Source organism: Megalobrama amblycephala, linkage group LG2 (genome assembly GCF_018812025.1).
Source record: "Megalobrama amblycephala isolate DHTTF-2021 linkage group LG2, ASM1881202v1, whole genome shotgun sequence".
In the NCBI taxonomy this organism is placed as follows: domain Eukaryota; kingdom Metazoa; phylum Chordata; class Actinopteri; order Cypriniformes; family Xenocyprididae; genus Megalobrama; species Megalobrama amblycephala.
The window spans coordinates 37270333-37285747 of NC_063045.1; the positions used below are offsets into that span (position 1 = coordinate 37270333).

Consider the following 15415-nt stretch of genomic DNA (forward strand, 5'->3'; position numbering starts at 1 on the left):
ACTATTTTGTCAGAATATACAAATGCCGTCAAAATACAATGGCCGTCAAAGGAGAAACAGACTTATTATCTGCATAATGGCCTATTTACAGCAGTGGGGTAACTGTCAAAACTAACCAACCAAACTTTGGTTACACCTGCACTGTAAAAGAATATTTTCATGATTTATCATCATAACTTTTTTTTCTTTTGTCAAATCAACTTAGATAATTAATGTAGTTCAGATAACATAATATTTTGAGTTTCTGTTGATTAAATAAATCATCTTTATTGTATTATCTCAAATTTTTAATTTCAGTGAACTCAAAAATTTAAGGCAACCAGATAACTTTAAGTTAAACCAACAAATCTTTTTTTACAGTGACATAAACTTAATAGAATGTGAAAATGTGCTCTCTTCTGTTATACTACATCCTTTTCAGCAACATTTTAGATAATTCAAATCCACAGGAAATTGCAGTACAATCCTAAGTTAATTGGATAGATTGAAATTGGATCACGGTGAACTCTAGTGGAGTGATGTTGCTCTGGTCAGGTAAAGTAACATCTCCTCCAGAGTATGAGCCTCCCTGTCTCTATCTTTTGCTTTCATTGTCATCTCCATGGCACCCCCCACAGGATTTATCAAGGCATTTTACATGTTCTTTCAGTCTTATAATGGTGCTCTTGGATTTAGTGCATCATGTGCTCTTTTCTGAGAGCTGTTTAAGTGAGCCAGTGAAAGATAACAGTCCCAAATTCTCCTGTGGAGGCACATCTACCATCGGACAACTTAGATGTTTGCTCTGAACACCTGGGCAAAATTGTGATTTTCATCTTTGTTTCTAAAAGACATGGGTAATCTGTAGTCCTGCTGAAAAGACTTTCTTCTGTGGAACACAAAAGGAGAAGTTTTGTGTTCTTTTCCATACTACCAGGATCTATGAAGTTATGCTGGTCTACTAGATAGACTAGCACTCAATGTGTCTTAACCAGCCCTGAGTTTTCATGGTGGTCTCTTCAGTGATTACAAACTGTAATCAGTATCTCTGAGGCTCAAAGAAACCTATATTTAGCTAGAGCATCACAGAAATATGATTTAGCTGGTAATTGTACCATCACATGCTTTTTTAGGGAGAATAATGTAATAGTTGAGCTGCTGAGAGCTGTGCTTTGACTGAAGACATCTGAGATGTGCATGTAGACCTTGCAAACTGAGAAAACTTTAGGATCTTTGGTCTTTGCTAGATGGCCTCCAGCATTTTGGCAACATATATGTGACCAGACAGACCCATATCTCATATCTTATAACCACTGAGACTCGAACATACTCATAGGCTGAGCTTCTGGGATATTCAACATACTCTGTGCGTCTGTGATGCTGAAGGACACATATGCATACATTTCCACCTCGATCTGTCCACATTGCTGTTTGGGGATAAGAACACCCTGTTCCAGTGGACAGATCTTGAGGCACAACAGTATGACAGTGATGTTTTTTTAAGCTCCCAAAGAACCTTTTCTGTGAACAGTTGTTAAAATAACCATTTTTTTCATAGTATGAAGAACATTTTAACAATCTTGAGTGGAAAGGTTCAATGGATGTTAAAGGCTCTTCATGGAACCATTGATGCCAAAAAAACCTTTTGTTAAGCGTGTATGTGTGTTCTGTTCATGCCCTATCCATTGCCCCCTAGTGGATAGGAGTGAAAAGTGCTGTATTTATCTATATGCAATGAAAGTGAATGAAGACCAGCCTGGCTCAACCATTGCCAAGAGTTTGGGATTGGATGGTCTGTTTGTTCGAACAAAGACAGATGGGGGAGTCATTATTTTTGCACTTGCATTTTGTGATGATAGTGGCACAGAAATTACACACTTTGTCTTTAAATTGTATTATATTGCAATGTAATTTTATATATTGGCCTTACAGATATTAGCTGTCCCTTATGATAACATTTTTTTATTTCTGTTGCTTGTCTTTTACTAGGAATCTCCGCAGGACAGTGCCATCACTCGTGACATTAACCGTACATTCCCTGCACACGACTACTTCAAAGACACAGGCGGTGATGGGCAGGACTCTCTCTATAAGATCTGTAAGGTGAGCACGTGACCTGTCTGCCATTTGCTTTAAATTTGTCTGCTCAGCTCAGATTTTGCACTTCTGTTCTGCTCCTGTTCATTTATTATCTTCAGCTCTGCAAAAACAATTTCCTAACATTAAGAAAAGTTATATGTGTACGTTTGGATTGTTCCAGTTTCTTTATAAACTTACTTTATAGATATTTTTTTAGGCTACATGTTTAAAGACACTTTGTCGAAAAATGAGTGTCAAAGACTAGGGTGGTAGTGATTGAGTGATTGGTATGGTTCAAATGGTTGATATAGGTTGATGATTTATGTCGACATCCAGCATGGTGGCTGATGGAAGCATGCAATTAATTATTTTCTATTAACTGATGGATGATGGATGGATGGATAGATAAAGATGAATGTATAGATGTTTAGATGGAGATATAAATGGACAGATGGCTAGATATAGATAGCTGGGTGTCTAGATGGTTGGATGGACAGATAGATAGATGAATGTATATAGATTGATTATAGATGGTTGGATGTATATAGTTGGATGAATGGATAGATATGGATGGAAATCTAGATGTCTGGAACTCTGGATATATAGATGGATGATATAAATGGATGGATATAGATAGGTGGGTGTGTAGATGGTTGGAATGGGTAGATAAATAGATGAATATAGATCGATGTATAGATGGTTGGGTGTATATAGTGATGGATCTATAAATAGATAGCGAGATTGATAGATGGTTGAATGGATAGGTATAGGTGGATGTATGGATGGGAAATAAAATGAAATGACAGCTCTCATTCAAACAGAGAGAACTGATATTGACAGAAGGGTACAGCTAAATGTGACATTTATGTGGGATTATGTGAAGATTTTTTTTTTAAATTCATTAAAATTATCTATTGAAGTGGAGACAATGTTTGACTTGCATGATAAACACCTGTTTTTAATTTTGGTTTATTTAGCAAAGAAATGTTCATTGTTACTGTGGTCATCCCCTCAGGTGCCTTCTTTCAAAATGTGGATGTCTCAAATATCTACACTTCTTCCACTCGAGAAACTTACTTATGATACACATCAAAAGTCTAAGCACTTTTGGCGGATATGGACACCTCTTTGGCACTATGTTAATAATCTTCCCTGATTCCTTATTCTACTGTGTACATTTACTTTCCTGCCTGACACAGTTGTATTTTTATTTATTTATTTATTTATTTTTTATGTATTTCTCTTTAAAAAGAGAAATCTCTAAAGAAGAGAGTGGGTTTGAGGCTGTATCTGTATGTCCCTGGACATTGGAGTAAAAGTTTAAAAAAAAAAAGTTAAAAGTTAACTTTTTAAGCCTATTAAATGTTAAAAAAATCAGTAGCACTACTGGTATAAACAAATATTTAAAATATATTGTCTTTATATTGTTTTTACGTTAATTTCAATGTGAAAATATGTATTACAATATTTTAATGTTAGGTGTGATTAATCATGATTAGTTACAGAAAAAAATGTGATTAATTAGTTAATTTTTTTAAATCGATTGACAGCACTAGTATGTATAATATTTAGGTTAATCACAATTTATTCATGTTTTAAACATTCACAGTCAGTCGGCTTTTCCATAGCATATAAAGATGGTGGAAGTTCAGTCAGTAACCCAAATCACCTGTTTAGCAAACACAAAACACTTTTCAGGTCTCAGATTTTCTCCCTAAAATAATGAGGTCAGTGGGTTTAATATGAAAGGCACAAATTATGAGAGAAATGAGGAGATTGATGTTGGGTTTCCATCTTTGGGCGTCTCTTAATAATTCACCAGCCCTCTCTCCGACTATTACCTCCATCATTCATAGAGCACTATAGATTTCTCATATTGACCACACAGTGTGATTCAGTTCTCTCAATCCACAGTTCACAAAGTTTATTAGCACTGCAGTTTGTGATTGTCACAATATTAGCTGACATTTTAACAGTTTTCAGAGTTATGTAGGTCAATCTGTAAGCATTCTGTCGAGCTCTCAAATCTCATTTGCACTTCTGTATATTCAAACATGCCATTTGAAGATGTGTAGCTCTAGGTTTGTGATGCTAAACAACATAAATTCTCATGTCTCGTACTCACAAATCACTCACATAAGCGCAAAATGCCAAGTTGTAATATATGCGAAATCACAGTTGAGATTTGAGAACTGCAGCGGAAGTCAAGATATAAAGGGTTAGTTCACCCCAAAATAAAACTTATCTCATCATTTACTCATAAGACTTTCGTTCATCTTCGAAACACAAATACATTTTAAAAGAAATTTCTGTCCCTCCATTGACAGTCCACGCAACTACCGCTTTGATGCTTCAAAAAGTTCATAAAGAGATCATAAAGCTAATCCATATTAGGGCTGGGCGATATATCGCATGCGATTCTCACGCGCATTTCGTCAGTAAAGCCGGTTCCCTGATTACCGCTAAATCGCGGAAGATGAATCGCCTTCGATAATGAACGCGATATTTGCGTGGCTTGTCCGTGAACTACGGCTCTGTCTATTAAAAGGCGCTCCATTTGAAAGCAGGTGATGGCGATGTAGCGGTAATCAGGGAACCGGCTTTACTGACGAAATGCGCGTGAGAATCGCATGCGATATATCGCCCAGCCCTACTCCATATGAACGGAGCGGTTTAGTTCAGAGACACGATCGCTTTATATGATGAACAGATTGAATTTAGGCTTTTATTCACATATTATCATTGATCGACGCACACATCAGAGAACGGAATCTCAAGCATACTTGCTTGATTTGTGGGAACCAATGAGGTTCATTCTTGCGTGTTATGCAGCACATTTGAGCTTTCACAAGAACCAATGAGGTTTCAATTACTCTAAATTGCTACCAAGCATTATTACCCAAAATTCCACTTTAACATTCTGTATCTTTCATCCTGCAGGCATACTCTGTATATGATGAAGAAATTGGTTACTGTCAAGGACAGTCCTTCCTTGCCGCTGTGCTGCTACTACACGTGAGTGTCAAAGAATCTTGAATCAAAACAGTTTGAAACAAGGACGTCTATAACATTTAATATAATGGCATATTTGCGTATTTGCACTTGTAAAATATGTTATTTAGTCAAGTAAACTCCTTGGTTTGAACTAATGTATATGACATCATCCTTTGAGATGAGAGGTGGTGCCATCTAGTGGAGATTCCCTGTTTTGGGATTTTGTCAGCATGATGGGTTTTTAATATCGAGCTCTGTGATCAATGATTGTTTGCGGTGTCATTTTGGTGCAGATGCCAGAGGAACAGGCGTTCAGCGTGCTGGTCAAGATCATGTTTGAATACGGTCTCAGGGAGCTCTTCAAGCAGAACTTTGAAGACCTGCACTGCAAGTTCTTCCAACTGGAGAGACTCATGCAGGTTAGTGTTAGAAAACTAAGAATATTAGTTGACATATTCAAAAACAAATAATAACAGTAAAGGTCACATTTTAAATAAGCTGTTTAAATAACCAAATGTGTTATTCTTCGTCTTGAAGAAATAGTCCCTGATGTGTCCCTACATTACAAAAGAAGAATATTTTGTCAGATAAATTTGTAAGATAAATTCACCTCAAAAGTACAACTGCACAAGATATTAAGATATTAATGCTTCTTGAATGCAAGTTTATTTCATCTTGTAGAAAGGTCTGCTGGTCCTACAAGACAAAATACATATAACTGTACACTGTCATTCTGTGAAAATTTCTTATTCTTCTGCTCAACAAGACTGCATTTATTTGATTAAAAAAAAAAAACAGTAATAATGTGTAATATTATTACAATTTCAAATAACTGTTTTCAACTTGAATATATTTTAAACTGTAATTTATTCCTGTGATGCAAAGCTGAATTTTCAGCATCATTACTCCAGTCTTCAGTGTCACATGATCCTTCAGAAATCATTCTAATATGATGATTTGATGCTTAAGAAACATTTCTGATTATTATCAATGTTAAAAACAGTTGTGCTGATTAATATACCATGATACATTGTATGACTGGAACATCCACAGCATCCACAACTGGTACTATCAGTGACTTCTGCCTCTCTTTGTTGTAGGAATGCATCCCAGATCTGTATGCACACTTCCTGAACCTGGGTTTGGAAGCACACATGTACGCCTCCCAGTGGTTTCTCACACTCTTCACAGCCAAATTCCCTCTTTACATGGTCTTTCACATCATAGACCTTCTGCTGTGTGAGGTAACATTTCATTCTTACCTGCTTTACCTCAATTTTACCTCACTTTTTCTGCTCTCTTTACCCAGTTTACCTGTTTATTTGGAGTTAAGGGTTTAGTAGTTGCTATTTAGTATCTTATGGACTCAACTTGATTTTGAGTTTTGAGTTTTTAATCATCTTTTGTCATTTTAATATTATCATACTGATTTCTGTCATTTTATGTAACATTAACATTTTTAAAAGGTTTTAGAGAATGAAAAAAGCAAATGAAGATGGCAAAAAAACAAACAAAAGAATTCAATAAAAACATAGCTATTATAGCAGGGTGTAAATACTGTATTGAGGACAAAAGAATAATGTATAAATAATTACCAGTTAAATCAACATTTACAAGACAACAAGTTTAGTTTGTAACATTTCCATAGGAGAAAGAAAAAAATACCTGAAAAATAAACTGTAATAAATTGCTAGTTTGTCAAAATAGACGTTAGTGCAGCACCTGGGAACATGACAATACAGCAACATCTAATCTAACCAAAATTATTTTAAATTCATTCGATGTACAACTAATATGATTTTCATTTTACATCCATCTGAAAATATTTGATCTAATATAATAAAACATTAAAGGTGCCCTAGAATTAAAAATTTAATTTATCTTGGCATAGTTGAATAACAAGAGTTCAGTACATGGAAATGACATACAGTGAGTCTCAAACTCCATTGTTTCCTCCTTCTTATGTAAATCTCATTTGTTTAAAAGACCTCCAAAGAACAGGTGAATCTCAACATAACACTGACTGTTACGTAACAGTCGGGATCATTAATATGTACGCCCCCAATATTTGTATATGCCAGCCCATGTTCAAGGCATTACACAAGGGCAGGCAGTATTAACGTCTGGATCTGTGCACAGCTGAATCATCAGACTAGCAAGCAAGGACAACAGTGAAAAATGGCAGATGGAGCAATAATAACTGACATGATCCATGATTACATGATATTTTTAGTGATAGTAAACTGTCTTTCTAAATGTTTCGTTAGCATGCTAATGACTGTTAAAGTGGTTAAAGTTACCATCGTTTATTACTGTATTCACAGAGACGAGAGCCATCGCTATTTTCATTATTAAACACTTGCAGTCTGTATAATTCATAAAGCACAACTTCATTCTTTATAAATCTCTCCAACAGTGTAGCATTAGCCGTTAGCCACGGAGCATATAGCCTCAAACTCATTCAAAATCAAAAATAAACATCCAAATAAATACAATACTCACATAATCCGATGTATGCATGCAGTATGCATGACGAACACTTTGTAAAGATCCATTTTGAAGGTTATATTAGCTGTGTGAACTTTGTTTATGCAATGATAGAGTCGAGAGCTCAGGAGGGGGCGGAGAGCGCGAGCAATTAAAGGGGCCGCAGCCTTAATCGGCGCATTTCTAATTATGCCCCAAAATAGGCATTTAAAAAAAAAAATTAAAATAATCCATGGGGTATTTTGAGCTGAAACTTCACAGACACATTCAGGGATGACACCTTAGACTTATATTACATCTTGTAAAAAAAAAAAACGTTCGATGGCACCTTTAAGTGGGCATGAAAATGTACTTGTTCATAATAGGAATGACCCCTCTTAATCTTGTGTTTTCTCCTTTCAGGGCATCAGTGTCATTTTCAATGTGGCTCTTGCATTATTGAAGGTAAGAAAGTGCTCATGAAATTGTTTTTTTGTTTTTGTGTTTTTTTTTAATGTTTTTCTCTGATGTTTCACCAAGGAAACATAATGAATATACAGGCCCATGCTGTTTCCTGAAAATTAACCTGCAAACCACCCATGCTTCTTCGCCATGGTTACAGCTATGAAAAGAAAGTTAGATGTAATTTGCACACCTAATAACTGGCAACTACACTACTTTGTGATCAGATGTTACTTAGTGCTGTCATCCAACCCTATAGGAAGAGTGACAGTCTACCAGTGTATCCCCATCACACCTCAACAGCAGAAAATGAACATCATTAAAGGAACACTCCACTTTTTTTGAGAATAGGCTCATTTTCCAACTCCCCTAGAGTTAAACAGTTGAGTTTTACCCTTTTCGAATCCATTCAGCCGATCTCCAGGTCTGGCGCTACCACTTTTAGCTTAGCTTAGCATAGTTCATTGAATCTGATTAGACCGTTAGCATCTCGCTCAAAAATGACCAAAGAGTTTCGATATTTTTCCTATTTAAAACTTGACTCTTCTGGAGTTACATCGTGTACTAAGACCGACGGAAAATGAAATGTATAACTACTAAGTATAACTATATTCTCATTCCGACGTAATAATCAAGGAACTTTGCTGCCGTACCATGGGTAATGATATTATGCGCAATCATATTACACACATCTCTCACAAATGTCTCCATGTTTGCAAGGAACGCTCCCTGTGCAAACAGGGGGTCACAGGCGGTGCGTAATATCATTGCGCCTGCTGCACCCATGGTACGGCAGCAAAGTTCCTTGATTATTACGCCGGAATGACAGTATTGATGACAGTAGTTCCTAGCCATATCGGCCTAGAAAATCGCAATCTTTCATTTTCCGTCGGTTTTAGAACATGATGTAACTACAGAAGAGTCAAGTTTTAAAAAGGAAAAATATCGAAACTCTTTGGTCATTTTTGAGCGAGATGCTAATGGTCTAATCAGATTCAATGAACTATGCTAAGCTATGCTAAAAGTGGTACCGCCAGACGCGGAGATCGGCTGAATGGATTCGAAAACGGTAAAACTCAACTGTTTAACTCTAGGGGAGTTGGAAAATGAGCCTATTTTCAAAAAAAGTGGAGTGTTCCTTTAACTCAAGATTATGTCTTTAAGCTTTACTGTCTGGCTCTAGAAACATTCTGAAAAGCTCTCTGTCTCTGCCCACAGACGTCTAAAGATGACCTGATACAAACGGACTTTGAGGGCGCGCTGAAGTTCTTTCGAGTGCCAGTGCCCAAGCGTTATCGCTCTGAGGAGAACGCCAAGAAGCTCATGGAGCTAGCGTGTAGTATGAAGGTAACCAACCGTGTTTAGGCTTTTTATTTAGTTCTTAAGTATTCCATGTGATGGAATTTAATGACAGAGAAAGGAAAACAATTACAAGAAAATACTTATTTTATTTTACAAAAAAATATGTGTATAGTGTACAAAGTGACAAATGGGAGAGCTTTTCTCTCATTATCAGTGTCCCAAAAAATGGCAAATGCAGTGATTGCAATAGTATGGTAGTTGACAGGACTCCTGAATACACTTCTGCTGTTTTACTAGTGCTTTTTAGGGTGTGAATAGACCATTCATCTGCTAGTCGCTCTGCTTGTTATGTTGTGTTTTGTGGGGCAGTAAGAGTGTTGATGTAATTCTCTGGATTGGCCAGAAGAGGACACTGCAGGGGTAAAAAAGAGACCCATGATAATAAATTCTTGGTTCTTGTTTTTACTGTATTTACAGCATCTGTCCTCATGTGTTGTTCATATCTACTGAATGTAATTTATACATCTACTGTATTTAAAAAAAAAAGTAAATACAGATTGTTATCAGCATTAAAAAAAAATTTGAAAAGCTAAATGAATAATCACATTTACTCTCCCTCATGTTATTCCAAACCAATAAGACTTTCGTTCATCCTCAGAACCTTATTTTTAATATTCTCTTTTTTTTCATCTGTTGAAAGTTCACGCAACCAAAACATTCACATCAACACATCAAAAAGTATGTAAAGACATCATAAAAAATAATCCATATGAATGGAGCAGTTTAATCCAAGTCTTCTGAAGAGACCCTATCACATGAACAGGTCTACGCACATACATAGAGCACATCTTATATGGTAAACGGAAGCTAAACGTGATAACCAAAGTTTCATTTTTGGGTGAACAAACCCTTAAAATGATATATTGATCTCCATATTTTCAGTGTGTTCTGAGACTTTTGAAAAGCACTGTATCTGTCTGCCTGTGTACTTTGATTGCTGTATCAGTTCCTCATTGCAGTCTAAACATGACTGATTGAGTTTCTTTTGGGTCTCGCTCTTTTTCCTCCAAATACAAGCTAACCTTTATTTCTTTTGCCCTCATTCACGCTATCCCACCACAACACTGAAAGCTCACTTTCATTTCTGAATTTGGTTGTGTTTATGTGCTATTTATATACGAGGGGCCCAGCATTAGAAAAACAGAAGACCGCGGCCCCTTCCTCGGTTTAACACCAGTCGCGATCAAAAGAGCTTTTACACACTACGATACTTCATTTCACTGCATCCAGGGCCTAATTGTTCCCTGGGGTGTCGCTGAAAACATGCTGACTGATGAACTACTCTTGACATTGAGGGCTTTTATATGGATCTCATTTCATCTGTGCAAGCATTACGGATTAAATATGGAACAGACCCGGTTTTGTGTCCCAGAGCTAGTCAGATATGGCGCAGTGCTAAATAGAGCTCATTTACAAACCTGCACATACCTGCGGCTCTCGCATCAGTTCCACGGTCTTCTGGTGAGAAATGGCTGATGCTGTACACGCAAAACACACTCAGTATCGCAGAAATGGGGTCATTTGATGAAAATGAGGTAGTATTGAGCTGCAGGTGGATAAATGTTGCACGGCTTGTGTGTTTGTGTCCTGTGTGTGGGAAGTGCATGTACAGAAATCCTGTTAAATGAATTAGTGCTTAGTGTTGTTGCATTTGAATAAATTAGCTTGTTCAGAATGATTTTTTTGTGTTGATGGCAAGTCTGATCCTTTCACAGTTTTTATAGTCATAAAACTTTAAGAGTAATTCATGCTAGTTGCACAAGAGCCAGATTCTTGACTATTGACATCAAGTCTGGTCCACTTTAGAGAAGATAATGATCAAGAACTGAAAGGAAGGGGCCGTCTGGCAGACATGTGAAGTAACCAACACCCACGTGGTACCTTACGGATTTTCCTTGGCAGAGTAAAATTGCATAGAAGTCAGTCAATAAAATTGAATTTTAAGAGTTTGTTAAGATCTTGTTAGGGCTGGGCGATATACCAGTAGACTTGATAAACTGGTACACATTTGACAATGTAAAGATTTTGGATTATTGTCTCTATTATGGTGTGCTCATGAAACATTGCAGTGCTGCATTGTCACAAAAGTTTATCCTTTTAATTCATCTTTAAACCTTTCCAGTAGGGATGCACCGATACCATTTTTTTTTTAGGACCGAGTGCGAGTACCGATACTTTTTTTTCTAGTACTCACCGATACCGATGCCTATACATTTATTAATTTCTCTCTCTCTCTCTCTCTTTTATTTTTATTTTTTGGTGATGTTGCAGTTTTCCAAGCACAACACAGTGAGACTAATGAATGTAGAACAGCTTCTTTATTATTCTAATGAAAAAATTAATAATTTTTATGCGCTTGTCACAAACTTAAAGAACAAAAATTTCACAGTGTCCAATAACCTTCAAATGGAATAATTACCAATATATACAGTACAGTCCAAAAGTTTGGAACCACTAAGATGTTTAATGTTTTTAAAAGAAGTTTCGTCTGCTCACCAAGGCTACATTTATTTAATTAAAAATACAGTAAAAAACAGTTATATTGTGAAATATTATTACAATTTAAAATAACTGTTTACTATTTGAATATATTTCACAAAGTAATTTATTCCTGTGATGGCAAAGCTGAATTTTCAGCATCATTACTCCAGTCTTCAGTGTCACATGATCCTTCAGAAATCATTCTAATATGCTGATCTGCTGCTCAAGAAACATTTAATGTGTACAATTATAGAAAATATTTGTGTACAATATTTTTTTTCAGGATTATTTGATGAATAGAAAGTTCAAAAGAACAGTGTTTATCTGAAATCTAATCTTTTGTAACATTATAAATGTCTTTACTGCCACTTTTGATTGATTTAATGCATCCTTGCTGAATAAAAGTATTCATTTCTTTAATTTCTTTTCAAAAAAATAAAAATAAAAATTCTTACTGACCCCAAACTTTTGAACGGTAGTGTATAATGCTACAGAAGCTTTGTATTTCAGATAAATGCTGTTCTTTTGAACTTTCTATTCATCAAGGAATCCTGAAAAAAAAAGTACACAATTGTTTTCAACATTGAAAATAATCATAAATGTTTATTGAGCAGCAGATCAGCATATTAGAATGATTTCTGAAGGATCATGTGACACTGAAGACTGGAGTAACGATGCTGAAAATTCAGCTTTGCATCACAGGAATAAATTACTTTGTCAAATATATTTAAATAGTACACAGTTATTTTAAATTGTAATAATATTTCACAATATTACTGTTTTTTACTGTATTTTTAATTAAATAAATGTAGCCTTGGTGAGCAGATGAAACTTCTTTTAAAAACATAAAAAATCTTAGTGGTTCCAAACTTTTGGACTGTACTGTATATATATAATTGTTGTTATATAAAATGAAATTTACAAACAAAACAACAAATACTATATGAGATACAAATGAAATAAACGTGTTTTTCAGATACAGTAGGTTTATTTACCATGTACACATTTATTTAACATATTTTGTTGTTTTATTAACATTAATGACAAATATAGGCTACGGTCCCTTTAAGACCGAATCGATGGATACTGAGTAATATCCAGTTTTCACCCAAATGTTTATGTCCACTTAAGCCATAACTGACTGTATTTACGTGAGATACTCCACACGATGAACATTTTGACAACTAGTCAATGCAGTGTCTGCATTTGACCATTCAGACGTGAGGAGAACTAGGATCGCGCGCGCAAGTAAGAGAGAGAGAGAGAGAGCGCTTCTGGTCTGTGTCATTCAGCGTGATTCCGCCTATCCCGCCTTCACTAATCGATAACAAATTGTGATTGAAAGCATGCAGTTCGCAATGTGTGTGTTGTCATCATTAATCTGAAGTATTTCCACTCCCCTGAGGCTGACATTGTTTCTGCTGCTGCCGCCAGTGTCTCTGTGCATGGAAGATTCTGTCAGTTACGTCACGTGAGGTATCGGTCTTTGGTATCGGGGGTATTTTTACGAGTACAAGTACGTGAGCTTGGTATCGGGCCCAATATCGATACTAGTATCCCTACTTTCCAGTTTAAACTTTCAATTGATTTTAAGCTGTTCAAGTGCAAGAAGAAGTGAAAGAGAACTTAAAGGATTAGTTCACTTTAAAATGAAAATTGCCCCAAGCTTTACTCACCCTCAAGCCATCCTAGGTGTATATGAGTTTCTTCTTTCTGATGAACACAATCGGAGTTATATTAATAAATATCCTGACGCATCCAAGCTTTATAATGGCAGTGAACGGGGGCAATGAGTTTGAAGCTCAAGAAAGTGCATCCGTCCATTATAAACGTGTTCCATACGGCTCCAGGGGGTTAATAAAGGCCTTCTAAAGCGAAGCAATGAGTTTGTGTAAGAAAAATATCCATATTTAACAAGTTATAAAGTAAAATATCTAGCTTCTGCCAGACCACCTTCCGTATTCTACTTACCAAGAAAGAACACCTCTCGCAGTTCAAAACACTTACGCTATATCCTACGCGATGTCAGTTACGTCAATTTTTTCGTACGTTAAACACAAAAAGTTGGTCTGGTGGAAGATTTTTTACTTTATAATTTGTTAAATATGGATGTTTTTCTTACACAAACTCATTGCTTCACTTTAGAAGGCCTTTATTAACCCCCTGGAGCCGTATGGAATATGTTTATAATGGATGGATGCACTTTCTTGAGCTTAAAACTCATTGCCCCCGTTCACTGCCATTATAAAGCTTGGATGCGTCAGGATATTTATTAATATATCTCAGATTGTGTTCATCAGAAAGAAGAAAGTTATATACACCTAGGATGGCTTGAGGGTGAGTAAAGCTTGGGGCAGTTTTCATTTGAAAGTAAACTAATACTTTAAATCAAAATGTCTGTCTTTGCCAGTATTAACATAAACACAGTTGGTTATATCTTAAATGAACGTAACAGTTGGTGAAAAATTGGATGTGTGTATATATATTGGATCTGTGCATTAGGTCTTAAAGTGACAGCAGCGTAATATACCTGCTGCTGTCTGTGTTCTTAATATTAATAAAATAACAAAGACTCTTGACTGAATTACTTTTGTAGCTTTTATAAAAGTCATTGTGTATATATACATATCGACAACCCTTAACTCTTGTTGTGTTTGGCTTTAAAAATGTGCCAGATCATCTTTGTGTGTGCTGTTGAAAGCTTAGATTGGATTTAGGCAGACACGCTCTTGTTAAACTATGTCCTGTGTCCCTGGGTTTCACTTTTTTCCCCCCTGGGTTGCACTTTGTCCACATCCATTTCAACACCCTCTTCTGTGCCTTTGTTTTTGTATGTCACAGATCAGTCAGAAGAAACTAAAGAAGTATGAGAAGGACTACCACACCATTCGAGAGCAACAGGAACAGCAGGAGGCGCCCATCGAGAGATATGAGGTAGATTTATCCTGCTTCTGTTTGATTGTCTGACGGCATGATGCGTCTCTGTCAGATTTACACATCTGCATTCATGACTGTGTGCATATGAATATTTACATAACTCTTTAGGGTGCGCGTGTGTTCGCCCAAATGCGTTTAATCTTGCCGTTACATTTCGTCTGCGCTGAGCTCAAACTCATTTTCCTCCGTTTCCATCCTGTATCTTGTGCCATTAGCATATGTGCTTTATGCTTATAATGAGCATCGATGTGAAACGAGTTCACCGCTGGGCTCAGAGATGATGAAAAAATGGCCAGATGGATTCCTGATAACGGCAGCCTGCCAGTCAACTGTTAGCCTGAGCCCAGCTCACGAGGAATTACTCTGATCATTTAGGAACTGTCAGTTATGGTCGAACGTCCACACACACACACACACACACACACACACACACACACACACACACACACACACAATAAAATGCTGTTTGAATTCTCTACAACGAAAAGGGCTCCTAAATATTATGCAAGATCACAATTAGAGTGTCATAAATCAAAGTAAAATGAAAATAGTTTGCTAGAGTTGCCCAGATATTGCACTAGTTCTGGTTGATTTTTTTTTTTTTTAAAGTGTGTATCCAGGCATGCTAATATTGCCCACAATCCCTTTGTTGGAG

General features: G+C 36.3%; 1 protein-coding gene across 3 annotated transcripts in view; it reads left to right on the forward strand.

The window, feature by feature from the left end:
- The window catches only part of LOC125257606 (rab GTPase-activating protein 1), a 106804-nt gene that overhangs the window by 72884 nt on the left and 18505 nt on the right, over window positions 1-15415 (forward strand). For all 3 annotated transcript variants that reach the window (XM_048174100.1, XM_048174109.1, XM_048174119.1), the window contains 7 exons: window positions 1969-2082; window positions 4999-5073; window positions 5346-5471; window positions 6153-6296; window positions 7942-7983; window positions 9199-9327; window positions 14665-14757. In XM_048174100.1, coding sequence (XP_048030057.1) covers window positions 1969-2082; window positions 4999-5073; window positions 5346-5471; window positions 6153-6296; window positions 7942-7983; window positions 9199-9327; window positions 14665-14757 — 723 coding nt within the window. The remainder of the gene's footprint in view (window positions 1-1968; window positions 2083-4998; window positions 5074-5345; window positions 5472-6152; window positions 6297-7941; window positions 7984-9198; window positions 9328-14664; window positions 14758-15415) is intronic.